This window comes from Marmota marmota, unplaced genomic scaffold (assembly GCF_001458135.2).
Source record: "Marmota marmota marmota unplaced genomic scaffold, marMar, whole genome shotgun sequence".
NCBI classification, from domain to species: domain Eukaryota; kingdom Metazoa; phylum Chordata; class Mammalia; order Rodentia; family Sciuridae; genus Marmota; species Marmota marmota.
In genome coordinates this window covers 48,720,324-48,747,705 of record NW_025999853.1, presented here as the reverse complement: position 1 = coordinate 48,747,705, position 27,382 = coordinate 48,720,324, and the positions used below count along the sequence as shown (strand labels likewise).

Below are 27,382 nucleotides of genomic sequence, written 5' to 3'. Positions count from 1 at the left end.
TGCATTTTTGCAGCCGGAGGCGGCTCCGAGATGGGGCTGTGAGCTTCGCCCGGGGAGGGGTAAAGAGGAGCGAGGAGTAAAGCAGGGGGTGGGGGATTTGGATTTGGGGGCAGGGGGCGCACCCCCGTCATCAGGCCCTCCGGAGTGGCTTGGAACTCTACCTCTTCACCCACACCCTGGTGCTCTTTGCTTGAAGGAAAGAATAAAAATAGAGAAGAGGAGAGCAGGATAAAGGGGGACCCCCCAGTTGGGGGGGGGCGAGGGTGAGAAGTAGCAGGACCAGAGGGGAGGGGGCTGCTGCTTGCATCAGCCCACACCATGCTGACCCCGACGTTGCTGCTGCTGCTGCCCCTGCTCTCAGCTCTGGTCGCGGCCGCTATCGATGGTGAGTGAGATTCCGCGGCCCCCTCGGACCCCTGGGGGCATCCCCTCCCCAGCCCCCACTCCGGTGTACGGATGGGGAAGAGAGACGCGGGAGGGGGTGCCTTTTGTTATCCCAGTCCAGCTGACACAGCAACGGCCCGACTGGAGGCGGGGATGGGGGTCCGATTTGGGAGATGGGGGCCCTGGGCAATGATGCTTGGGGGGAGCCCCCAGTCCAAACAAAGACCAGAGGCCTGGTTAGGGAGAAGAGGCTCCCCTTTTTCTGATCCCGGGATTGAGAGGCCTTCTCTTCCTATCCCTGGTTGGGGAGGGCCTCCGCCTCCCCTACATCCTCCACCCTCCCACCCCCCATCTGAATTGTGGAGGAATTCAGATTTGCAATGTACAGCAGCAAAAGGGGGCGGAGGGGGGGGCTTTGCAGTAGCCTCTGGAGGCTGGAAGGGGAAGCCGGGCCAGGGTGCCCCCCTGGGCAGAGGGCAGACAGGCCCGAGAAGGCTGTAGGTGGGGAGAGGGAGGGCCCCCTGCTTGGGTGTGGAATCGCCCCCGCAGCCTTGGAGGCCTGGGTCCATAATTCGGGGCTGGCCGCCTGGGTTCCGAAGTGGGCACTTCCCCTTCTCAAGGCCTCTGTCAGTAGCCTGGGTAGGGCTGTGTTGGGGGGTGCAGGAGAGGGCAGCATGCTATGTGACTTTGAATTTCCCTTCTTAATTCCTGGGAGCTTTGAGATGAAAAGACGTCAGATGTCATCATTGGGGAAGGGGGCTGAAGAATGGCCTGGAAGGCTGGGGTAGGAGGGTGTGAGGAGGCTTTTTTTTCCCTGACTTCTGGCTTGATGGCAGTTTGGATTGGAAGGAGAGTTGGAGGTTGGATGGGGGTTATTATGGCTATGCTCCCCCCACCCTAGTTCCTCCACTCCTTAAGCAAATATGTTTAACCCCAACCCCACCCCATCTCACACACTGTATACTGCCCTTAGTCTTGGGCTAGAACTGTGACCTTTTGGAGGAAATGGGGTCCCCTCTCCCCTTTTTCTGTCAGCTGTTTTTCCTCTTACTGTGAGTCACCAGTTCAAGTCTTGCCCAAGCTTTAAGCTGGGGTCATGGGGTTGGGCTGGGTTGGGTTCCTGACTTGAAAAGGGCTGGGTTCATCCCTTCCAGACATCTCCCTCTCACCCAGGGACAAAACAGCCTCATTACCATCATACACCCCTCCTCTGTCTTCTAAATCATGGCAGGCTTGGACTAGGAAAATTTTTCTATGAAACCAGATTATCTACCCCCACCCCCATCTCTTCTCCCTAACTTGCTTCAATTGGGAGAAGAGGGCTAGAGGGTCAGGAAGCAGCTGTGCCCAGAAAAACAGTTTATTCAGTGACCCTCAATCATGCCATCTTGGGGACTGTCTGCCTCCCTCCCCCCACCACCCTGAGCAATTATCTGTCCAAGAGAAGAAAAGAGGCTCTGCCCTGAAAATCCTCCAGACCAGCCCACATACCACCCTCTGCCCTTGACTCCTTCCAGGATCGAGTTCTTTCCTCTTTTGAGCAGCTCTGTGAGGGGAGAAGGGAAACTGAGGCTGAGAGATTTGTGTGCAACTGCTTCTGGGAGGGAAAGGAAAAAAAAAATGAGCAAGGAAGACAATCAGGACCCCCATGAAAAAGGGCAGATGCAGTTAGGCAGTTAGGTAGAAGCAAGGGGGTCTCTATGGAAAGCAGAAGAGGTCAGGAATGAGCTCTAGACAGCTGCACTCGCAAGGTCCTAAAGGGGTCCTAACTGCCACACTGAGTTGTCCGTGGTAATTAGATGAGGGAGGCTGGATATGTTCTCCTTAGCTGTCTCCCTACCCTTTCTTGAAATCTCTGCCCTGTCCATCTCTGACTTTCCAGTTCAGACAAACTCCACAAGTCCCAAGAAGAGGACCCTTCCTCAAACACACACCAGTATTTCCATCCCTGAAATGGGAATATGAATATTCTGCCGGGTAGGAAAGGAGAACTGTATAGAAACAGATAGGTCCTCCTCTATCCAGAGGCAGCGCCTTGCCCATGTCCCTGTCCTCTTACCTCTGGATGCGCAGCAACTGAACTTCCTTCTAAGCTTTTCAGAGAAGAAAATCTCCCTGCCGAGCTCACCTGACTTAACATTTAACCTCCTTCTTCCTGCTGTCCCAGACCTTGCTGCTTTCCCTCTGTGCCTGAAACTGCCTCCTGGGTCCCTTTCTTTTTGGGAAGAATTGTCATTCCTCCAGTAGACAAACTTTAGTTTACTTGCTGCTGGGGAGGATGGAGAGAGGTGGGCTGTAGAATAGGAAGAGGGATTATTGATGACCCTGCTCCGTGATCAGGGGATATTTTGTAGTGGAGAGGGTACCCCCAGGCTGAAAGAGCTCAGAGAAGAAAGCTGACTTCCTCTCTACCGATCCCACACACCCACCTTGAGCAGATATATTACCACTTCTAGAAAAGGTGGGCAATTGAAGTGATCTATGAGGCTGGGGTTAGCCTCCTGGCTCCCTGAGGAAGGTTCCAAACTATATTCTCCCTGCCCAGACCCATATCCTAAACATCTCTCCTTACCCTTATCTTTCAAAGCAAGGATGGATAAGAAATTCATTGGGGATTATTTTGATATTTGGGGTTGTTTCTCAAGACTTCTTTTCTATCTAATCTTGTTCCTTCTCCATTTTCTCCAAATTCTTTTACCCTCTACTGCTCCCCCATCACTGGGCCTCCCAAAGATGTTGGCCAGGGTCATGGCCCAAGTCAAATCCTGTCCAAATCCCCCTACTCTTCAAAACTCCTTTCTGGGCTGGGGGTGTAACTCAGTGGTAGAGCACATGCTTAGCATACTTCAGACCTTGGATTGGATTCTCAGCACCAAAAAACGCCCAAACAACAAAAAGCGACCCTCTTTCCTTACCTTTGGGAAACCTTTCTACACATGCCGGTGGCCACTCTTTTCCTTCCTGCTGTAGTTTCAGCCTCCCCAGTATTCTAGTCTCAGGGGGTCCTCCCCACCCCTTGAACTCCCAGTTTTTCGGGTGCTCCAGCTCTGGGTGGAGGGTTTGCTGTCCTTGGACAATCTGATGCCATTGAGCCAAACTGCATAAGGGTCCCTGACTTGGTGATGCCAGTGTGAGCACCAGGGAGCCTGCCCCCCCTGTGTTCTGTCCCAGATTTCAGCTTGGTTAGCAGGATCCTGCATTGTTTGGAGAAGGAAGCAGTTGGCTCTGGAGTGTTTCCGGTGCAATGGCCTCAGGCACCGGTGTAAGGCCTCCCTGAGAATGAGATGAGGGGTGAGGGAAGAGAGGCAGTCACCCCTCTTGTTGCTCCTGGGGAAAAGAGTCTTTCCCAGGCCACGGCTTCCCTGTCTAAAGATCACAGCTTCCTTCTTCCCTCCCTCCCACTCTGTGGGAGGCAGTGACCCCTATTTTTTCTGGGTCTCCAGAAAACCGTGTCTGGGTCAGATACTGTTAGTGCTAGGACTCTGCAAGCCAGGATATATGCTGCCCCCCACCCTGCTCTGAATCTTATGAGGTAGTCATTCTCTGGGTTCATCCCAGGACAACTGTGTCACTGTCTTGGCAACCACTGGGCTGAGCCCCCTTCCTATCTCTTTGCCTGTCTGCTTTCCTGTCTTTCTTTCTTTTTTAATACCAGGGATTGAACCCAGGGACACTCAACCACTGAGCCACATCCCCAGTACCCACCCCAGCTTTCCATTTAAGACAGGGTCTCACTAAGTTGCTTAGGGCCTCACTAAGTTGCTGAGGCTGGCTTTGAACTTGTGATCCTCCTGCCTTAGCCTCTGGAGCCGCTGGGATTTCAGGTTGTGCCACGGTGCCAGGCTCTGTCATTTGTTAACACATGTGTGTCATCTTGGCCTTCCAGAACTTCTCTGTTGCCCTTTTGGTTCCTCTCTTATTTGCCTAGGCTTCATGGCATTTTCTGCCCTGACTTTCTGCCTTCTGTTGCTTGTCTTACTTCTTCTGTGTGTCTCCATTCACCTCTGTTAAGGCTTGGTATCCCAAAAGCTATGTAGGTAGGATAGGGCGTCTTTCCTACTTCTTCCCTAGCTCCCACATGACCATTTTGGAGTTATTCATCCTCTCTCTGGCCACATCCAGATTGTCCAGGCAACAGTGGAAGTTCTCTCTCCACTTTCCTCCAAGCTCCTTTCACTAATTTTGGGATGGGTTTTAGAAAGTTTCTGGAAGAAGGAAACTTGATACCTTTTGTGGGCCAATAGGGGGAAAGGAGGTATTTCAGAAGAAAGGAGGTTAGACTTATGTCAGAACTTCCTCCTGTCAAGAGAGTCTGAGAACTGAGGGAAAAAGATGTGGAGAGTAGGTCAAAAGCTGAAAGCTTTTACTTCTGGTGAGCAAAGGCCATGTAGGGGTGTGGTGGGAGGGCTTATAACGGCCTGGTGAGAGATAAGCTGACCTTTGCAGGCTTTTGAGGGGTCTGGATTTTATTTGTGGGGAAAGGAAAAGATGATAGGGAGGTCATGGGTCAGGCTAATGTCCTGCTGAGTCAATATTGACTCAAGATGGAAGGGGAGACCCTTCTCCTCTCCTGGCGGTCCAAGTCACCCCATCTGTCCATCTGTCCAGGCCGCAAAGCAGAGGCCCAGACTCAGGAATGACAAAAATGTGTCTGAGCCTCACTGAGCTGCAGGAAGGAGCCACCGGGTAACACCCAAAATACATAAAATTCAGTGGAAAGCTCTCCGTTTGGTTCTGGGAGGCCCTTGCTGCCCCACCCCCATGTGTTTGAAAGGTCAGATTCCTGTAGGCTCTGCCCCCCAGCCCCTCGGCACCCCTGGCTTCTCTGCTCTCTTAGATATACATTTGGTTCCCTTTAAAAACACCTCCCACCAGCCTCAGAGGGAGAGCCTCTGTCCCTTCAGCCTTGTTCAGGTCTCCTAGTCCTTGAGGAAGTCTCATCTGAGGCTCCCAAGGTATTTCGAAGACCCAGGTCTCTCCTCTGGAGAAGACTCTGTTGAGGCCTGGGCTCTTCCCTCAGCCTCTTTTGCCTCCCTTCTCCTCCCCACCCACAAGTTCCCAGAGTGGGACAAAGGATGACAGCCAAGGCCCAGGCAGGGCAGTGGGGTCGATGTTGTGTCTGGACACACACCCAAGCCCACACCTCCTGCCCTGGCTCCAGCTTGGTGGCCCTGGGGGCCATGGCTGGGCTGGGTGCCTGAGTTGGCGGGGTGTGTGTGTGTGTGTGTGTGTGTGTGCGTGCGCGCGCGCGCTTGTGCGAGGGTGTTGGCCAAGTTAGCATGGCGGTCACATTCATCTCCAGGCAAAGCTGAGAACAGACGGGCCCTGTGTCCTGGTGTACTTCCTGCAGCCTCACTTACTCTCCTCCCTCTCCGTCTTCTCCTCTTCTCCCTCTTCACCTCTCTTTGACTCACCCTTGTCCTTGTCTGTCTCCTCCATGCCCTCCTCCTCTCCGAGGGGCCCTGAAGGCCACACTCTTCAGTTGTCTCCCACTCTGTGCCAGAGTGCTCCCTGCCATTTGTTTCCCTTCTTAATCGGGCTCCACACGCTCAGTTACTAATCATTCCTCCGTCTCCTCATCTGGGTTTTGAGGCTCTAAATGCGTTAAGACAAAGTGTTTGAGACTTGTGGCTGGCCAGAGCAGAGCCAGCCCTTAAAAGTGTTAGCTCAGGTCATTGGGAAGCCCTTGTTCTCATGAGGTAGGGGGAGGTAGGGGAGGCAATTATTTGCTTCCAAACTTAGGGCAACGTTGACCACTATCAAAGCTGCAGGCCACCAAGGTGGGTTGCCTGGGTGCTGTGTTCAGGGGCAGAAGGCTCCACAAAGGGCCGGCTTTGCCTGTAAGCAGATTATAAGTTTTCTCCCCCACCCCCACCCCAGCTCCTTCCCAGCTCAGAGAAGGCTTCCCTTGGCTGTGGAGACTGCCCCAAAGTAGGTTATGTGTTTCTTTCCTCCCCTCTTCCCCTGAAGGAAATCAAAGACAGGCCTCAGCCTTTTCACAGGAGATTCCGAGGGCTTTCTCCACCAAGGCTGATGGGAAGGAAGTTCCTTCACTTTTCTCTATGATCCTTGTGCTGCCCTGGAGCTGGGGAGATGTGCACCCACCAACCCCTCTGCCCTGGGGCCAAGGAGATGCTGCTGTGGGACAGGGGCTGAGTCTTCCTTTCACTTGCTCCCATCCCCCACTCCCCTCCCTCTGCAAGAGCACATCTGGTTTGTGAATCTCTCTCATTCCAGCTTTCGGAGTTTGCCAGCTGCTGTTTCCTCTGTCGAGTTCAGGCCAAAAATGGGGGTGGGGGACAGTGGGGGGACTATATGAGGGCCAAAGGAGGGGGGACCATGGCTGGGACATGGAATGGTGGGGAGGTTAGAGTGACCAACCAGTGACCTCAGGCCCTGGCTGCAAGTTCTGCCTTCGGAAGGAGGAGGGGCATGAGTTAAGTTCCAGGTTAGGAAAGGAAGATGTGTCATGGGGTCTGGGGTGGCCTGGAGGTCCCTTTCTGGGTTCCAAACATCCCATCTGCCTCTAAGTCCCACTGTAGCCCCCCCCCCCCCAGCGGCTGGCGGCTTGGCTGGCCAGGGAAGTATGGTTCTCCGCATGCTAACTAGGCTGGGGGCTGTGTTTCCTGGGAAGACCTCACAGCTGGCCCAGTGGGGCAATGAACTCGGCATTATCCACCTCCTCAAGGGGCCTTTATTCCCGGCTCAGGGTGGGGGGAGGGAGGGGGACTTCGGAGGGGGGGCCTGGCCTGGCCATCCTTGATGTGTTTCCTGAACTTAGCTCTGGTTCTGGCCAGGGGCCTGAGTGCAGTCCCCTTTGCCAGAGATGGGGGCTAGGGAGGGAGGACATTTTAGTGTGGCCCCCAACAGACTCCCTCCTTCCTTGGAGCCCTGACACACTTTTCATACAATTCTGTCTCTGCCCTGAGTTTGCATTAGTTGTGTACAGCTGTCCTCCCTGGGGACTGTGGCTCCCAAGAGACGGAGTGGGCATATCACCCTTCCTTGGCACCCCTGCACCTAATACAGTGCCTGGCGCAGAGCTGGCCTTCACTGTGTGCCAGTGGCATAGAAATGGACTCAACACAACCAAGGAAAAGTTGACAAGGAATCCGGAGGCTGGGAACACAGTCTGGGGTTGGAGTGAAGGACCTGGTGAATGGCACTGTGTCGGGGTGGAAGAAATGGAGAAATGCTCCCGAGGACCTGGGGGAATGGAGGCTGGGGTGGACTGCGCTGGTGAAGTCAGCTGAACTAGGTTGAGGACTGGTTTTGTCACTTGCCAGCTGTGTGACCCCAGGAAAGTCTGGCCCAATTTCTGTGAAATGGTGGTGTTAGCTGTCCCTATTTTGTCATCCTGTGGAGAGGATTAGATGAGATGATACATGGAAAGAACTGGTTTACCACAGTTACCACAGTTCCCGACACATACTTAGCCCACAATATTGAGAATTAACTGTTAACATTCACCATTCTCATTCCTTTTTGGAATACAGAATGGGGGCAGGGACAGGGACAGGGACATGGGTGGGAGGGTAGGGCCAGCAATTCTCGGATGTAGTAACTCTACAGGTTGGCAGGGCCAAAACTAGCTCTTAGAGCTCGTGCCAGCCAGCCCCCTGCCTCTGCTCTCCAAGTCTAACATCCTGAGCAATATTTACCTCAGGATAGCTTCAAAGTCCCCCTCCCCAGGTCTAATTAGCAAGAGAAGACATGACTTTAGAGAGTAGAGGTAGAAGCCAATCTCTCAACCCAGCCTTGACCTTCTGGCCTTCTGCAGATTCCATTCTGAGCTATGCTGTGTGCCAAAGGCACCCCCCCACACACACACACAGTCCCACCTGGGGGTCTGGTGCTTAAGGTGATGGGTCAAGGGACCAGGAGTGTCCTAGAGGGCAGAGAAGTAGAGAGGTTAGCACACCCTGCCATCACTGTTAGTCAGCAAAGCCAGGGGTGCTGGTGTCTGGTCAGAGTAAGTAACAAGAGCAGCAAGGGCTTTGACCCAGAAGGAGCAGCAGGGACACACTGGACAGGCAGCCTAGGGGACTTGGTGGTGGGGGGGGACAGTAAAAAATCCCCTTGAATCCTTCCCCTCCCCTGCCACAGGTATGCAATAGTGTCATGGAATGCCTCCCAGCCACCCCCAGCCCCCAGGCACACAGACTGCTGATGTTTGGTTAAAAGGAGGACTCCTAGGGAGCTTTAGAGTCTCAGAGTTGGCCTCCACCCTTCATTTGCATTCTCTTTTTCTTCCTTGCCCCTAGCCCCTAAGACTTGCAGCCCCAAGCAGTTTGCCTGCAGAGATCAAATCACCTGTATCTCAAAGGGCTGGCGGTGTGATGGTGAGAGGGACTGCCCAGATGGCTCTGATGAGGCCCCGGAGATTTGTGAGTACCTTTTCTGGATTCTTCTCCCTAAACCCTTGACTTATCCCTTTCCTTTGGCAGATGTTTGGGATGAGGACAATTGCTCTTTAGCCTGGTGTGGACCTTGTTCTGTGACAATGTTTGTCCATGACACAGCTAAAACTGCCCTCTCCCTCCTCTTCCAGGCTCCCGGCAGGGAGCCGGGTGTGCGTGGAAATAGCACCTTAGATTTCTCCCTTGGCTGCTACACCCTGAAACCTTGTCAGGGACAGAGTCACTTGGCTTCAGCTTTGACAGAAGGAAATGGCGTGGCCATCCATCCTTCCCTTCTAGCTTGTTCCTCTCCTCCCCAGCTTTGAGCCTCCCTGGCCCTTGATGAGTGGCCTTCAGGCCCTGCCAGGTACTCTTTACGTCCTCAGGCTCCCAGGCCAAAGGCCACACATTTTTGCTCGGCCTCTGTACCAGAAGCCCCACCCCCATGTGTTTCCCGACACCCCATCTTCCCCTGCCCCCAATAAATGGTGTAATCAGAGGCAGCTGTTTAAACTGGGAGAAAGGTCCCCGCCCAGCCTTCACCCTGCCAGTGGGGGTGGAGAACTTGCTGGCAGGACCCCAGAGTCCTGGCAGAGTTCTGGGGTCTCCACCTTCATCATCTCCCCTTCTTGGCTAGGCGATCCTAGACGGTTGGTCTCTGTCCTCTCTCCTGGGCTTTATTCTGCTCCAGTCCCATATCTTCTCCCCATGCCCCTACCCATAATTATCAGGAGTAATTTTAGGGCAGAAAGGGAGCCACCAGTTCTCCCTGCCTTGCCCCTACACCCTGCCCTGGAGGGCTTGGGGCCAGGGGTATTGGCCTGGAGTCTCTTCTTGTCTGATGACAACTTTGCCCCCACATTTCTGACTCTGTGCTCTAGTGTTAGGAGTAAAGAAAGCCATTCAGAGGGGCTGGATTTGGATTTTTTGTGCATTTTTTTCTTCAGTTTGGTGTAAACCCCACCTTATTCACATCCCTACTGTTCATACTCATGGATGTTCCCGAACCCCTAATGGTCACAACATACCCACCTGACACGTCCAACTCTACTGAGACAAAGGCATAGACACATTCCCACAGTTCATGTCCACACTCTCAAACATGGAGGCAGAAACAACCTGAGCTGGAACAGATGCCCCAGACACATATACTAACAGAGGCACACAAACCCAGACTCACTCACAGAAGGGTGTGGAAACTCACATACCCAGCACCCACACTACATAGTACAAGCCACTATCCATTGCACACCGCCCCTCACTTTTGTGGATGCACTCCTATCAGGCCCATGTGGATCTGCACTTAGCATGTGCACACTCTGACACCCTGCCTGGCTGGGGGGCACCAACGGGCAATGGTCTCACCATTTTACACATCCTCCTGGTATCTGTGAAAATACCAAAGGTATGACACACCAGTTGAACACATCCTCTGACTCTTCTCAAATCCTTCCATCAAGTTGCCGCTCTGGGTTGGAAGTCCAGGTTAGTGCTGTCCAATAGAAATGTATTGTAAGTCAGATATGCAATTTGGAAATCTTCTGGTAGCTACATTAAAGAAAAAGAAACAGGTGCAATTTATTTTAATATTTTATCCATTGTATGCAAAGTATTATCATTTTAATATAATGTCCATAGAAAATTATTAGAGATCTTTTGCCTTTTTTAATATTGTCTTCAAACTCCAGTGTGTATTTTTTATGTTTTTAACTAATTAAATAGTTTATTGTTTAGATGGACACAATACCTTTATTTTATTTATTTTTATGTGGTGCTGAGGCTTGAACCCAGTGCCTCACACATACTAGGCAAGCACTCTGAGCTACAACTCCAGCCCTCCAGTATATATTTTCTACTTATAATTTGTGCTCATCTCATTTCAAGTGCTCAGTAGCCACATGTGGCTGGTGCTACATATACACAGTCCAGTTCTAGAAGATTTGGTGCTGCTCCCTAAGCTCCATGCCCTGGAGATCTGTGGAAAGGAGGTGTTCTTTATCATTTGAGCTTCTCCATGTTCCCCTTAGCTCAGCAAAGCCTTTCACCTCTGACTTCAGCCTGCCTGCTGAGTGTAGCTTCTTGAGGCATGCATTGGGGTCCACAGGCATAGAGTGTCTGTGGAGTAGATCCTTTGCAGAAGGCCTAGTTTTCCCTCTCTACCTGGCTATTCTCAAATGCATTACTATTGTTGGGAATGGTGGAGGAAAGCTCTAGGTTGAAGGGTCTAACCAGCCCCGAGGCCTCTTGAGATCTAAAAAATATAGGTGACTGAAACCCTGTCTCAACTCACCCCACACTCCACCTACCCCCAGTGAACAGCTGGCCAGACAGCTGCCATAGCTAGCTTGGTCATGCCAGCCTTTCCGTCTGCCCCCAGGTCCACAGAGTAAGGCCCAGCGATGCCAGCCAAATGAGCACAATTGCTTGGGCACTGAGCTGTGTGTTCCCATGTCCCGCCTCTGCAACGGGGTCCAGGACTGTATGGATGGCTCAGATGAGGGGCCCCACTGCCGAGGTAAGCACTCTCACATGCCCTTCTATCTCAGGTGAATGCATGAACCCTCAACCTGGCATCGGGTGGGATGAGCCACCTGCCATCAGAGGGCCATCCTTATGCCTTCAGTGATGATGAAGCCTGTCCTGGTCCCCTGCCCAGACTTGCCATCTGGGCCTCTTGGGCATGGAGCTTGATCAAACAGCCCTGTGGACCTCAGCAATGGGCCTTGGCTAGGCATTTCCCTGTGGCTGTGTGTGCTTGGACAAGTCACCCCACCTCTTCAGACCCTAATTTCTCATCTTTAAAATGAAAGATCAGTGTTTTTACACACTTTGTTTTCAGAAGTGGAATCTTTTCTTCAAAAGGGTTCCTATGCGATCCTGAGTGTGAGCAAACAGAAGGAGAGGTGCTGTGATGGGAGCTGGGGTCAGAGTCTGGTTTTGTTCACTTGCTGCCCTGCCAGTGCCCTGGAAGGCAGCCTCCAGGAACTGCAGATCTAGGAAGGGTCCGAAAGCTGCTTTGGTTCCTCCTTTCCTGGCAGTCCACATCTTAGAGGTGGTTGATGGATGGGAAACCATCCAATCTGAGGAGGGAACAATAGGATGATAAGTCAGATTTCTTCCCACCTGTGGCTCAGGTCACAAGCTTTGCAGTCTTCCCTTGAAAGTCCCTGGGGGGCATGAAGAGTCTGGGTCATTGCATGAGCAATTGGGGAGGAATCTGAGATGGAGTGACAGAGCCCTTGGCCCTGCCTGTCTGGGAAAGGTGACCTCTGACTGTTGTCCTGTAGGCTGGGCCTGGAGCAGCTGGCCTTGGAGAAGCCCTGAGTAAGCCCTGGGGGAGGGGCATTTATAGGGGTGGAGGGTCAGGCCTGTGTTTTGTGCCATACACATGTCAGAAAACATCTGCCTGTGGGAGGAGACACATCTGGATCCTTTCACTTGGGCAGGGAGTGTGGAGCAACAGAGTTTGTGGAAGATCTTTTTCCTTTCCTTTGGTTGATTTTATCTGAATCTCCTGGGAAGGGATATAGAAAATGGGCTTAGGGGCTATAGGCAATTACAACTCATACCCCCTTCCTACAGATGGTATGTTTCCAAGTTCGCTTCCTTCTGAATACCTTTTTAGTTTTGAAAACCACCCAGAACCTGTAAGGCCTAGGGTTGAGACTTCTTTCTCTGTTATTACAAAAGTTGGGCCTCTTCACCCCCACCTCATATCCAGAAGAGAAACTCAAGAGTTCTAAGTTTTTCAGGAAAATGACATTCCCCTGCCTGGGGGGAGGCTAGACAAGCAGTGCATTTGGGCTCTCTGGTGGAAGTGGGGAAAAGAAAGAATAACTGGGGCCTGGCCCCCCATCCCAGCTCTTCCTGGCAGGCTTAGTGCCTTAAACGCCTTAGCATCTCAGCGGTTCTCTCTCCTAGGTGGGGAGGGTGGCGGGGGTGTGAGGCAGCTGGACAAAGGGGTCTTTGTGGCCCAGCCGCCTGGCCCCACGCAAGGCCATTAATTGGGTCGCTGGTCTGGGGGGGGCAACTGCTCTCCCACCTCTCCCCCCTCCTGTCTCTCTCCCTGCTGTCTCCCTGTGGAAGTGGGTCAGTAGCAGAAGAAAGATTAGAAAGGGATCCTGAGGGAACCAGTTTTGCACCTCCTCTGCATCCTCTACCTGGACCTTGGGTTTTGTCTCTGAGGTCCCTGGGGCTCAAGGAACAGATTGGAGGGGTGCTTCCAGGCCAGCACCAGGACACACGTGATTCCGTGCCAGCCTTTCCCCCTCAGCTGAAGCCAGCATTCTAATCCCTGGGCAGTGCAGACCAAGAGACACATGAAAGGGATAAGACTCACTGTCCCCTCTTCCTGTTGACCCCAGCAAAGTACTAGAACACCTCCCATGGGGACACCAATAGTCCCAAGCAGCCATAGCAGGAAGAGGTGGGTTCTAAACCTTAACTGGCTATGTGACCTTGGGCCTGCCTTAGGTCCTCCTTGGGTTTCAGTTTCCTCACTTATAAAATATGGTACATGCTTCCTTCCTAAGGCCCCTTCCCTCTCAGACACTGCAGCCCTTCGAAGTGGTTTCTGAAGGCTAATTGGAGATGGGGAAGGTTGCCATGGAGTGGGGGTGGCTGCTTGGTCTGGAGGCCTGAGTGTGTATCTCTCTGGCCCCTATGCAGAGCTCCGAGGCAACTGCTCTCGGCTGGGCTGCCAGCACCACTGTGTCCCCACACTCAACGGGCCCACCTGCTACTGTAATAGCAGCTTCCAGCTGCAGGCGGATGGCAAGACCTGCAAAGGTATGTGAGCTGTGCTTGCCTGCATATATGTGCATGCTGGGGCTGACCTGAGTGGGGGAAGCCAGAAGGAAGGGGCAAGAGGGGGAGTTCAGGTCATGGCTAACCGTTTGTTTCCACCAGACGTTTACAAATTCATATTAAAATTATAGATTGTATGGGAATTTTCTTGTTGTAAAAAAGTTAAAACATTATGCATAAAAGCCAAAGTTTCTTTTAACAAATTCTCTTCCATTCTGGTCCCCTTCCCATCTCTTTGGAGGTCATCTCTGCTATTGGTGCTATCTAACTTTGCAGACCCTCTTTTATGCATGTATCTACACACGCTTATGGAAAATCGAATCGGAAGTATTACTTATGTGTGTATTACTCTTTTTTGCATACATAGACCCCATACCATACTCTAGGATCTTTATAATGTTTTTCACTCCAGTGTGTTCCAGCAATTTTTTTCAATGTTAATAAGTAGAAATCTACCTCGTTCTTTTAAAAACCACTGTGACGTATAACTATTACCACAGTTTACTTGGCCTTTCTCCCTATTGATGAGTAAGATGTTCCCATTTTTCCCCTGTTACAAACAATGCAAACTTTTCTGTCTTAAATTTGCCTCCCTCAGTCTTTGTTGATGCCACCTTCTCAGCGAAGCCATCCCTGATCGTCACGTTGGGAACAGTGCTGCCCAAACACAGTTAAAGTGTGCCCTCTGTGTTCTCTGTCTTCTCTCTTGTGTGTGTGTATGTGATATTGGGGATTGAACCCAGGGTCTTGCACATGCTAGGCAAGGGCTCTGCCAATGAACTACACCCCCAGCCCCTCTCTGCTTGATTTTTTTCAACGACATTGGTCATTTTCCACTGCACTAGCATTGCATCATGTACTTTTTCTTTGTTTCCCTTATTATTATAACAGTATTCCATTTATTAGCAGAATATAAGTTTCATGAAGTCAATGATGTGGGTCTATTTTAAAATTCACTGGTATTAGTACATGCCTATAATCCAGCTGTTCTGGAGGCAGGAGGATTGGAAGTTCAAGGCCAACCTGGGCAACTTAGTGAGACCCTGTCTCAAAATAAAATAAAAAAGCAGGTGAGGATGTAGCTCAGAGGCACAGCATTTGTCTAGCATTTGTAAGGCCCTTGGTTCAATTCCCAGTATTGCAAACAAAATAAAAATGTTGAATTCACTGATGTATTTCCTCTCCCTGGCACATAGTATATACTCAAGAAACCTTTTCTGAATGAATGGCTGGCTGATATAGATAGATAGATAGATAGATGTTTCTCTAGAGTAGATTCCAAGAGTGTACTTTCTGGATGAAAAGGTTTGGACATTTCATACTGTAATTGATTCTGCCAAACTTTCTTTCAGAGTAGCTATAAGAATGGACACACTGGTGGTGTCTGAGAGCACCCGCGTTCCTTCCCTCATTACAGTGGAAATGACCATGTTCTTCTCCTTTTCCTTGGTAGACTTTGATGAGTGTTCAGTATATGGCACCTGCAGCCAGCTCTGTACCAACACAGATGGCTCATTCACGTGCGGCTGTGTTGAAGGATACCTGCTACAGCCAGATAACCGCTCCTGCAAGGCCAAGAATGGTGGGTGAAGTTACTGTGGCCACTCAATGCAGTTCCCTGATGAGTAGTGGCCTAAGAAGTCCAAGGGCTCTAACTTCACTGACCCTTCTCTACCCCACCTCCAGAGCCAGTAGACAGGCCCCCTGTGTTGCTGATTGCCAACTCCCAGAATATCCTGGCTACATACCTGAGTGGGGCTCAAGTGTCTACCATCACACCAACCAGCACGCGGCAGACCACAGCCATGGACTTCAGCTATGCCAATGAGACCGTATGCTGGGTGCACGTTGGGGACAGTGCTGCCCAAACACAGTTAAAGTGTGCCCGCATGCCGGGCCTGAAGGGCTTCGTTGATGAGCACACCATCAACATCTCCCTCAGTCTGCACCGTGAGTCAGCCACTCCCAGCTTGGAGGGCAGGGGAGGGCCGGGGAGGGCCGGGAAGTTGAGCAAGGTGGAGGGTGTGGACAATATGACCCCTGTCCGGGGCAGAAGCCTAATCAAAAAGCCCCTGACTGAGGCTGAGGCAGGGGGCTAGGCCCAGTGTTGCCTGTTTGGGACAGGGGCAGAGCCATGGCAAGGCCTCTTCTCCTCTCTCCAAGCTGTCTCTAGATGACTCTCGCATTTCTGGCCCAGGACTGAGGGAGGTCTCTTAGGAGAAGGGAGGGCAGAGGGGATAGTGAATAGTCAATCTCCAGAGACCAGGGACTGTCCCTTCTCTGAGAGAAGAGTGTTCATTAGACCGCAGAGGGGCTTTCCCATGCAGTAGGAGCCTGAGGGAGCCCTGTTAAGCTGTGAATGAGAGGCAGAGGAGCCAGGGTCTGGCTGGGTCATCTTCCATGTGCCATTCTTTCCCTTGGTGACATGACCAGAAAGTCTTCCTGCTGTGGGGTGGGCGCTGAGATCCTAAGGCTATTTCTATTGCGGTCAGTGATTATGCTGGGAGGAGCTATTCCCTTTAGGTTCCCTGGGCAATACTCTGTAGTCTCAGAGATGAAGAAGGGGTGTTATGGCTCAAGCAGGGTTGAGTAGATCCAGTTCCTGGAGTAGTCCCTCTCTTCTCAGAGTGGTTACACAAACAAACAAAAACAGCTTTAGAGTCAACATGTGGTATCATCACATTTCTACCAAATGCCCCACAGGGGTGAGGAGAAGAATATGGCTTATGATTGATCTGCTCCCACCTCCCAGGGTAAACTGATCCGTGACCTTGAGTAAATCAGAATTCCCTCTCTGACTTGGTTACTTAATCTGCATAATGGGGGGATGTAGCTCAGTTGGTAGAGTGCTTGCCTTGCATGCACAAGGCCCTGGGTTCAATCCCCAGCACCACCAAAAAAAAAAAAAAGAAAAAAATTTTGGGCTGGGGATGTGGCTCAAGCGGTAGCGCGCTCGCCTGGCATGCGTGCGGCCCGGGTTCGATACTCAGCACCACATACCAACAAAGATGTTGTGTCCACCGAGAACTAAAAATAAATTTAAAAAAAAAAAAAAAATCTGCATAATGGGTTTGAACTTTTCTGTCTAGATCAGATAAACTAAAGTAAAAAGTCTTCCATGAGGTTTAGAATTGTGAGCCTTGGGCCTTTGTAGAAGATGTTCTGTTTTTTCAGTGTTAGGGATGGAACCCAGGGCATGCTAAGCACATGCTCTACTACTGAGCTACATCTTTAGCCTCTCTAGAAGATCTTTAAGTTCCTTGGTTCCAGTTCCTATAATGACCCCCAAAGAAAACAAAGATCCTAGGAGGTTACAAGGGATTCACTCTGGGAGAGAGAAAGGACCCACTTGGGGGTGGTGGAGAGCAGAGGAGCCCTTCACTCTCTGTGGCCTCATCATAGGATTCACACCACTGCCTGTGACTCTTCCAAAGCATTCCAAATGGTGTCTTTAGGCTGTTGGCATCAAAGGCTCATCTTTAATCAGACATGGGTCCTTGGGGTGATGGGCTGAAGGCTACCAAGCTCTTGAGGGGTGAGAAACTCAAGAAACCCTATGGTCATTAGGGTTCCATTAGGGTGGGATTGAGGCAAAACCCCTGGAGACAGCAACCTACCTCCTGCCCTCACCTACCACCCTACTCAATAAGCATGGTTGGGCAAATAGGTCCAGCAGTCTCCTCTCCAGCCCTGCCTCAGTGACACACATTGGGCCTATGAATAGGTGGCTATGAGGTGCCCTGAAGGGAACCTTCTCAATTCTGCTTTGGCCTGGTCCTTCATCCTGACTTCCTCCCCAAGAGATATAGAAAATAACCTTTGGAAGACCCTCCCTCTGAAAACAGATTCCCTTGCCTTCCAGTCTGCTAGGTTCATGGGGGCCCCTCTGGGGCAGAGTCCGCGAGTCTGGAAGAGACCAAGTTTTGGGGGGAAGTGAGGGGTGAATGAGTGGGTTCCCCTTGCCTTCACTTCTGTCCCTCCTTGCCCTGCCCCCATCCCACACCCCTGACGCCAGAATGTCTGGCTGTCACCCTGAGGATGGTTGTTTTGCTCTCATCCCACAAACTAATTATGGGCCCTGAGCTGAAGATGTCGGAAGTGTCTTTCCCTGGCACCCTCCCCCATGCCCAGCTCATCCCCCTCCCCAGGAGGAGGCCTGCCCTGGGGTATGGGGTGGCTGGGCCAAGTACTCACCTGCTGTAGTGGGCTGTTGGCCTGTAATTAGCTCCCCTGGAGGATGAAGGAAAAGGCTACTGCTTTCTCCTGCTTTCCCTGCCCTCCCTGCAATCACCCCATTCTTTGCTGTGACTGTGACCTCTGTGGACCTTCCTCAGCCCCACACAGGAGGTGGGCCCCTGGAGGCAAGAGTCTGACAATTGAGAGGTGTTGGAGCCTATTGTGGGGAGAAGCGGGAGTCTGCCCCAGAGAAAACTCTGGAAACAGAAATAGAATAGAAAAAAGGAAGGAGGCCAGGAAGTGAGCCTGGTTCACAGGAGTCCTGGGGTGCAGGAGCCAGATCTGCTCTGAGTCCTGAGAGCCCTCAGGAGGCCTCTCGGGGACCCTGCAGAGTACGTGCCCTTGCTTCCCTCTACTGAGGCCTGGAACGCTGACCCTTCTTCCCCCAGCCCCATGGTTTTAACAGCCTGAACTGAGGAGGAGGTCATCTCTTCCCCTCCTACCTGGGATTACATCTTGGGGTACATCCTCCCACTTGCTGCTATGCCGTGGCATGAGGAGACCTATGTGGTTCTAAATCTGTGACTGGAGACCTTGAGTGGTCAGAGCTAGAAGAGAAGACCCTTAGCAAGCACCAGGAGCTAGCCCTTAGTTTTTTCTTCTTTCTTTCTTTTGGTGCCGGGGATTGAACCCAGGGGCACTTAATCACTGAGCCACATAACCAGATATTTTTATATTTTATTTTTGAAACAGAGTCTCACACTAAGTTGCTTAGGGCCTCACTAAGTTGTTGAGGCTGGCCTTGAACTTGAGATCCTCCTATCTCAGCCTCCTGGGAGGCTCAGCAATTTAGCAAGGCTCTAAGCAACTTAGCGAGACACTGTCTCAAAAACAAAATATAAAAATAGCTGGTAATGTGGCTCAGTGGTTAAGCTGCTGGGATTTTAGGTGTGCACCACCATGCCTGGCTATCCCCTTAGTTTTCAATACTGCTTCTCCCAAAGAGGCTATGTCTTAATTTTAGGTGGTACATGGACCACCTAAAATATATATTATATATATTATATATTATATATAATATATATATTATATATAATATATATAATATATTATATATAATATATATAATATATATTATATATATAAATATTATATATTATATATATATAAATACATAATATTTCATAATATTATTAGGAAATTTCTATAACTAGCATATCTATAGCATCGATTGTTTAGGATTCAGCAAAATCAGAAAAGAAAGTTGATTTGAAGATATAGTAAATATTCATGCAAACCATACATACACATGGCAAGTATTTTGGAAGTGATATACAAAAGGCTGAAGTTCTGGAAACTAAGGCCCAGAGGGATCAACAGACTTGGTAGTTCCAAGCCAGGACCCGGCCTGCCGACACTAACCACACACCCACTCAGGGGGAGTTCTGCAGGGCTGGCCCTGGCCAGGGCTATCAGTCAAGTCTACTGGCTCCTCTCCTCCCTAGCTCTGTCTTTCCTTAGCTGAGCTCCTCTGGCCTGTCCTACCTTCAGCCCTGAGGAAGTTTCCACTATAGGAAAAGTAAGGTAGGGGGGCCCTGGGCAGACGGTGGTATGGCAAGGAAGGATCTGAGGTTGTAGGGGGCTAGAAGGGAATGGGATCTGCTGAAATCACTCAGCAGGGTTGGACTATGTAAGAGAGGATGGTCTGGAGGGTCTTGGAGGTTCCTGGGCTTTCCCTCCCTGCCCCATGCTGCATGGAGAAGAAGGAGGTGAGCGTGGAGGCCCAGAAAAGGCCCCTAAGCTGCAGGCAGCAAGGTTGCGAAATGGGTCCCTAAGTCCAGCTGGCCAACTTCACTTTTCTCTCCCTCCCTCTTTTTTTTTTTTTTTGTGTGTGTGTTTTTTAAAATCACAACAGGAAATGGGGTAGTGATTTGTCTAGAGGGAGGCAAAGAAGGGGCAAACAGCAGCTTCTCTGAGTGGTATGAACTGGAAGGGGTGCTGCTAAAGGCACCCAAGGCCTCTCCCATGCCCACAGAGCACTTCCAGATTTTATGTGAAAGATACCCCCACTTCTATGGCCTTTCTGACCCATGGGGTGTCAGAATACAGGGGAGGAGATGTCTAGCCACCCTACTTTTTGGCCCTGGGCCCCCTGCATCCTGGCACTTTGGCTTTCCCTTCCTCTGTTCCCCTTCCTAGTTTCCTAATCATCTAACAGCCTTTTCTTGCTCCTCCTCTTCCAGCCAAGGTCGGGCCCTGTGTCTCCAGGCCCAGATCCAGCCCTGTCCTCTCCTCCCCCGCTGTCTCCTTGAAGTTGCCTCTCCACCCAGCCTGCCCCCAGAACCCTCCTCCCTGTTTTCAAGCCAAAGGAAGTAACTTAACCAAGACGGACATGTTTTAGAGCCCGGCAAGGATTTCTCAATAGTGCAAAGACCCTAAGACGGTGGAGTAGAATCCTGGCGTCTCATCCCTGGGATCCAGGATGAAATGCCTCTTGAGGACCCTAGCCAGTCCAGGGGAAGGGAGCAGGGTATAAACTCCAGGCTGGAAGTATGAGAAGGTTCAGAAAGACTACCCAGGGCAAAGGGTGGCAATGTGGCTAAGGTCTTCATTGGAACAAGGAAGAGCTGAAGCCAGGGCCCAGCAGCAACAGCAATGAAAGTCCATGTCATCTAGCAAAGCTTCCACCAGGCCTGTCCCACAGTCTCCTCCTCCACCTTTGAAGTCCCCAGATTCTCAATCCTCCCAACCCTCTAGGTTTGAGATCCCTGAGTGGATTAGAGACCATCCTCTCCCAGTGTCCTGGGGCAGCCCAAGGTCACAGAAGGAAGCAGAATGGGAGGGAAAAAGTCATATCCCAGCTTTAGAACAGCAAAGTGAGGACTCTGTATTCAGTAAACATTTGTTAACTGAATCAATATATGTGTGTCCAGTGCTGGGGACAGAGATGAAAGGCAGTGTCCTGCCCTCCCATTAGCTTAGTCAGGTGAATAGGTTGTGATGAAAGATGCCCCTGCAGCCAGTGGAGTCTGTAACAGGGAAAGCTGCTTCCAGTGGGGTAGGCGTCCTCTGGGAGCCTGAGCTGGTGTAGAAGAACAATGACTCTTGGTCCCCAGCTGCTTGCCCAGAAGGCCTGCCTTTACCAGGAGGCCTTAGGGCGCTGGCTAGAAGCACAGACTTAGTAGAAAAGGTGGGACAAGATGGAGTTGGTGTGAGGGAGCATGGTGGCCTGAACCATAACTCCTGTGTGTGGAGTGCTTATTACGTGCCAGGCCCTGATTAAGTGCCATTAATGTACCATCCCATTTTACAGATATGGAAACTGAGACAGAGACATTGAATAACTGGCCCACAGTCCTACAGTTCCACAGTTGAAGGTGACAGAACCAGAATTCAGACCAAGGCAGCCAGTGTCCACAACCTGGTTGGACCCAGCATTGGAAAGGCAGGGGTCCTGGAATCAGGGCTAGAATTCAGTGTGGTCCCTTGGGGTGTGACTAACATGGAAAGTGGATTCTCCCTCCCCATCCTGGACCTTGCGCCATACCCTACAATCTTTAACTGTGTTGGGGGACGTTTTCTCAAGGCATAAAGACCCCGTGCTTCCCCCAGATTTCCTTATTTTAGAGAAAATAACTGAGTCTTATAACTGGTAGGGCCTTCTTGGGAATCTGGTGAGGGCCTGTGTTTCTGGGAAAATAGCCACAATTTGGGAAATACTTCTTGAACAGTGTGGGTGCTGGAGAAGTTGATAACAACTGGAATTGTGGGGAGTGCAGCCTGCCCAGCATTGAGCTGGGGGTTGCAGGGAGGGCTTAGCACTTGTAACACACATCCCAGGTCTACTCTGGGACCTGGAACTAAAGTCTTTGACAACATCATAGACCACCTATGGTCTCCTCTCTGATTCACATTTTTCTCTCCTATTCCCTAGTCTCCTTTTTTTTTTATGTTGGAATCCCCAACTTCTCTGCCACCAGACCACCACCAAACTCCTCCCTCAGAGTCCTTCCCTCCCCTTGGATTTATTTGAGATTCTCCTGTCTGAAGGACTGGGGCCTTTGGTCAGGGCTTCCCCTGAGGGTAGTTCTCTTCTAAGTTTGTGGAGCCAGAATGCTTAGGGCCTCTAGGCCAAAGCCCAGGGCTCCATCTGGCTCCCAAGCCATCCAACAGTTAGGGAGTTGCCCCAAGTAATCTATGGGGGAGCTCTGGAGGGAAAGTATCCCCTCCTAACTTGACCCTATCTTTCTGTGTTGGCTTTGGCATGGTGGCTGTGTGTGTGTGTGTGTGTGTGTGTGTGTGTATTGGGGCAGGCAAAGGAATCTGAACTTTAGGAAAGAGGAAAATAATGTGGTGGAGGGGGTTGGATAACAAAGGATTTTTGCTTACAACTAATAGTCTCCAGCTGCAAAAATACCAAAGGGGAGGCCAGGCAGGCCAGGACTCTGGTTCTTGCCAACTCCTCACCGGCCTGCTGAGTGGGGCCCTTGCCTGGCCTTTGGGGAGGTGGAAGGGGAGAACAGCCAAGGGTAAATATCTGAGAGTAGGGACCTTCTCTCCTCCTTCCTTCCTGGAAGTGGGAAGGAATTCAGGTCAGCCACATCCTGAGGCTTGGGAGGATGACTGTGGAGATGGGGGCACCCAGGGATGGGGGCACCAGATCTCTGCAGGTTTCTTCCTTCTCTTGCCAAGGAATGGTGAATGGGCGGCGGGGGGGCAGGGGGGTTGCAGGGTGTTGCCAGCCCTAGGGCTGGGCAGTGACTCAGGGAAGCCTCAGGAAGTTGGAGAGGACATATGTGCCAGCTGGTGCTGGGAAAACAGCTTGACTGATGAAGTGTGCACACAGGCCAGCAGTCCCAGACCCCTGCCGTGCCCACCAAAGAAAGGGCACACAGCCCTGTTTGACTTTGCGCTGCCTTGCTGGCTGCCTGGGGCTGTAGGCAGGTCCCCCACTTTGGGCCTTCAGTTTCCTTTGGAGGTGGCCCAGGCATTCCTTTTAATCTGGTTTCTCTCTGGTAACAGTGTACAGGGCAGTTTGGTAGCCTGGACCTTCTTTCTCCTTGGTCTGGGCCTTCCTAGGCTAGGCTGCCCTGTCTCCCCAGGATGAGGACAGTACTGGGGGGGCCTGCAAGAAAGAGTGGCTGGGTTTAGGGATGTGTCAGCACTTAGGGGGGGTAATACCTCATCCCTGTGACCTCTTTCTCCAGTCATCTTGGGGTGGAGTTTACCAGAGGGGACCTGAAGAGGAAACTGGTTTGATGAAGGCCTCCAATTGGCTCTTTCCCTTCCTCCCCACCCCAGCTTCAGTCCTATGACTGTGAGTCAGTGACCCCGCCAGCCAAGTTCCTTGGGAGCCATGTTCCTGTTCCCTTTGCTCCACCTCCTGCCACCCCCCTTACGCTCCTCACCCCCCACCTCCCCACACCCCTGCCAACTGTTAGGAAACAGCCCCTGAATCCCTGTGGAGAGGAGGGGGGATTAGGGAAGAGTTGAGCAGAGCTGAAGTTATTATACCTGTAGCTGTGGGGACACAGAATAAGACCTACTTAGGGTTGAGTGTGGGGAAAATTTCAGTTAAAGGCAGATAGGCCAAAGATTTCTTTACCTGTTAGGGCAATTGGTGAAAGTAGTGTTTATGGTAGGAATTTCCCAGTTTGCAACAGGCATTACTTCTGTTGGTAGTAGTTGGAAGGAACAGTGGAGGATAGAAGGCCACTAGTGGGTCCTAGGAGGAGGGGTCCAAAGGAGGCCAGCAGTCCCAGGCTTCCTGCCTCCTAAAGTTCCACTATCCTTGCTCACTCCTCCTTTCTTTGTCCCTTCCGGGCCTCTTCCAAACTCTCCAGAACTGTAGCTCCAAATGAGTGGCAGCACCTGGTCTCCGTCTTCTCCCCCGATTCTCACCCTTCTGAAGCCCCCTCTCTTTCTGAACCATTCCCCAGTTTACCTTTGGTGTCCTTTCTTGACCCTCCCTATAGACTCTCTCCTTCAGGCCTGTATTTTTTCGCCCGTTCCTTCTGATCTTCTTTAGGAAGTTGAGCAATAGGAACATGGAAGAAACAGGGTTGTGGGGTAAGTAGAGGAAATTTGGCCATGTTACTCGTTCCCAACCTTGTACCACCATGAACTTTCCCTTTTCGATGTGAGTGGATCCCATATTTTGAAATATTTTTCTCCCAAACTGGGTTTATTCATGTGTATCCTGCTTTTCCATTTTAAAAATTTATGCAACACGGGTAGCTTCTGGTCAGTTCTTCTGGTTAGCATAAGATAGGTAGACTTACCATATGAGGTGAAGCCAAAAGTCTAGCCAAAAGCAAAGATGTGATGTTTTCATTAGCCTGGATGCTCTTATCTCACGTAAAAGCAGATTTGAAAAAAAAAGTATTGGAATGAGCTAGTGAACCTGTCCTACCTTTTGGTACCCCAGGAAAATAGTTCCTGTTCAAGGATGTGCTAGAGTTGTAGAAGAGTGTTAGTTGACCTCAGCTGGTTTTTACCCAATACCCCTGCTTACAGCAAAACTGAGCCCAACCTGGAGAGTTGGGGCATGTCCAGGCTACTCAGAGTCCAGATGTGTACAAAGATGGCTTAGGAACAAGACCAAGTGTGATGCTGCTGATGGTCCCCATAGGAGCTGAGAGAGAGGAGATGATATTGGGTACCCTGGGCTCTACACCAGTCAAGAGGGGCTGCCTATGGGAGGATCTGCCTTCATAGCTGTTTCATTCACACTCTCCAGACGTGGAACAGATGGCCATCGACTGGCTGACGGGCAACTTCTACTTTGTGGATGACATCGATGATAGGATCTTTGTCTGCAACCGAAACGGGGACACGTGTGTTACTTTGCTAGACCTGGAACTCTACAACCCCAAAGGCATCGCTTTGGATCCTGCTATGGGGTGAGAGTGGCCGGCGGGGATTCTGGCCCTGGAAGTGGGGAGGCAGACACTACAGTAGGAAAGAGGGTGTCCAACGTCCAGACACCATTTAATGTGCATCTGCCTACAGGAAGGTGTTCTTCACTGACTATGGGCAGATCCCCAAGGTGGAGCGCTGTGATATGGATGGGCAGAACCGCACCAAGCTGGTCGATAGCAAGATTGTGTTTCCTCATGGCATCACACTGGACTTGGTCAACCGCCTTGTCTACTGGGCTGATGCTTACCTGGACTACATTGAAGTGGTGGACTACGAGGGCAAGGGCCGGCAGACCATCATCCAGGGTATCCTGGTGAGGGAGCTTTTGTCTGAGCATATTGTGAGGGAACCATTAACCAGGGCCTTCTGGTAAGGAGGAAGCCTTTGCAGGGGAACTGATCTCTAGACCTCCAGGTAAATGGGAGACAGTATGGGAACATGGTTGTCCCCAAGTCCTTCGGGGGAGTTAGGTGGGCAGGAGCACTTCAGACACAGGAAAGGATATGGCTTCCACTGATGGGAATAGTCATTTTAGAGACACCTTTTATTTCCTTTTTCACATATGCTCTACAAAATAGCCCATGGGAGATGAGCAAGCAGGTAGGTTATTCCCCTTTTGGCCAATACAGGGGGAAAAAAAAAGCAGGGTTCAAAGATGCTTATTGACTTACCTGAGGTCATACAACTGAGCAATAGTATTGAACTCAGTCAGGAAGGCTTACTATTCAGAGTTGACATTTCCTTTGTGGATAGTTAGGGTGAACAGCCATACCAGTTTGCCTGGAACTGTCCTGGTTTTAGTCATGAAATTCCCAGAAACCAGTTGGCCACCCTGGGTAAGCAATGTAGGTAGTGGGGGTTTTTATAGGGCTTGCTTGGGGCAGGTATATCTTCTTAGCCCTCCCAAATTTGGGGACTAGAGTCAGGCTAAGAGTGTTCTTTTTTTTTTTTTTGACTTTTATTTTTATTTTATTTATTTATTTATTTATTTTTTAAATTTTTTATTGTTGGTTGTTCAAAACATTACATAGTTCTTGATATATCATATTTCACACTTTGATTCAAGTGGGTTATGAACTCCCATTTTTACCCCATATACAGATTGCAGAATCACATCAGTTACACATCCATTGATTTACATATTGCCATACTAGTGTCTGTTGTGTTCTGCTGCCTTTCCTATCCTCTACTATCCCCCCTCCCCTCCCCTCCCCTCCCCTCTTCTCTCTCTACCCCCTCTACTGTCATTCATTTGTCCCCCTTGTATTATTTTTCCCTTTCCCCTCACTACCTCTTGTATGTACTTTTGTATAACCCTGAGGGTCTCCTTCCATTTCCATGCAATTTCCCTTCTCTCTCCCTTTCCCTCCCACCTCTCATCCCTGTTTAATGTTAATCTTCTTCTCATGCTCTTCGTCCCTACTCTGTTCTTAGTTACTCTCCTTATATCAAAGAAGACATTTGGCATTTGTTTTTTAGGGATTGGCTAGCTTCACTTAGCATAATCTGCTCTAATGCCATCCATTTCCCTGCAAATTCTATGATTTTGTCATTTTTTAATGCAGAGTAATACTCCATTGTGTATAAATGCCACATTTTTTTTATCCATTCGTCTATTGAAGGGCATCTGGGTTGGTTCCACCTAAGAGTGTTCTTAAGAGTTTAGGGTCCATCTCTAACTCTGCCTAAAGTCATTAAATCATCTACTGCTCACCTAATTCTGTGAGGGATATGGTTCTTGCCGTCCAGGGGTTTGGGTGAAGTAGGTGGGACAAGTCAGTAATCACACACCACGCCCTTGATAGCATAGAGTCAACAGAGAGTGTAGAAGGAGAGAACATCTCTTGTTAGAAGGTTTCAGAAGGATGTGAAAAATGAGTGGGATCTTGGTAAACATTAAATCTCCAGAACTGGATAGAGCAACTGGAAAAGACAATAATAAAGTGTGGAATTAGAAACCTGTACGTGGTTCGGTGCAATGGCACACACCCATTCTCTCAGCTACTTAGGCAACTGAGGCAGGAAAATCACAAGCTCAAGGCCAGCCTGGACAACTTAGACCCTGTCTCAAAATAAGATACAATTTTTAAAAAGGGCCTGGAATATAGCTCAGTGGAGAGTACTTGCCTAGCATGTGCAAGGCCCTGGGTTCAATCCCCAGCACTGCAGATATAGAACAAAACAAAACTGGAGGGTAAATTTGGGAAAGCAGACAATGGAGTTTGGGTGAGAGCTATGGAGCTATCCAGGGGCATAGAAGGAGTACCTTCTAAACTCCTGTTGACCACTCTCATCTGCCATCTCAGATTGAGCACCTGTATGGCCTGACTGTATTTGAGAATTATTTGTACGCCACCAACTCAGACAATGCCAACACCCAGCAGAAGACAAGTGTGATCCGTGTAAACCGCTTTAACAGCACTGAGTACCAGGTTGTCACCCGTGTGGACAAGGGTGGTGCTCTCCACATCTACCACCAGCGGCGTCAGCCCCGAGGTGAGCAGGCTCCAATGGCCCCTCCAAAGGTGGCTTCACCCTGAAAGGGTTCTGGGCTCAGGCTCACAGCCTCTCTCTGGACCCTCCCATGGGGACCCTTTAGTCTTTCATATCATGAGTGCCTCTCCTAGTCATTCACCCCAGGCTTCCTACCCTGGCCCCTTCCTACCCCGCCCCCCCCCCCCGCCCCCGAGACCTTT

General features: G+C 50.6%; 1 protein-coding gene and 1 non-coding gene across 6 annotated transcripts in view; both read left to right on the top strand.

The window, feature by feature from the left end:
- Lrp1 (LDL receptor related protein 1) overlaps positions 1 to 27,382 on the top strand; it is an 83,213-nt gene continuing 55,831 nt past the window's right edge. For 2 of the 5 annotated variants that reach the window (XM_015483154.2, XM_048806781.1), the window contains exons 1-9: positions 1 to 385; positions 8,649 to 8,771; positions 11,161 to 11,298; positions 13,452 to 13,571; positions 15,043 to 15,171; positions 15,276 to 15,539; positions 24,505 to 24,667; positions 24,777 to 24,999; positions 26,993 to 27,182. In XM_015483154.2, the coding sequence (XP_015338640.1) occupies positions 319 to 385; positions 8,649 to 8,771; positions 11,161 to 11,298; positions 13,452 to 13,571; positions 15,043 to 15,171; positions 15,276 to 15,539; positions 24,505 to 24,667; positions 24,777 to 24,999; positions 26,993 to 27,182 (1,417 nt within the window). In that variant the 5' untranslated portion in view covers positions 1 to 318. The remainder of the gene's footprint in view (positions 386 to 8,648; positions 8,772 to 11,160; positions 11,299 to 13,451; positions 13,572 to 15,042; positions 15,172 to 15,275; positions 15,540 to 24,504; positions 24,668 to 24,776; positions 25,000 to 26,992; positions 27,183 to 27,382) is intronic. The other 3 variants (XM_048806801.1, XM_048806787.1, XM_048806797.1) reach the window with 3 other exon arrangements.
- Positions 16,413 to 16,485, top strand: Trnaa-ugc. Its single transcript has one exon. It is a non-coding gene; the product is annotated as a tRNA-Ala (tRNA).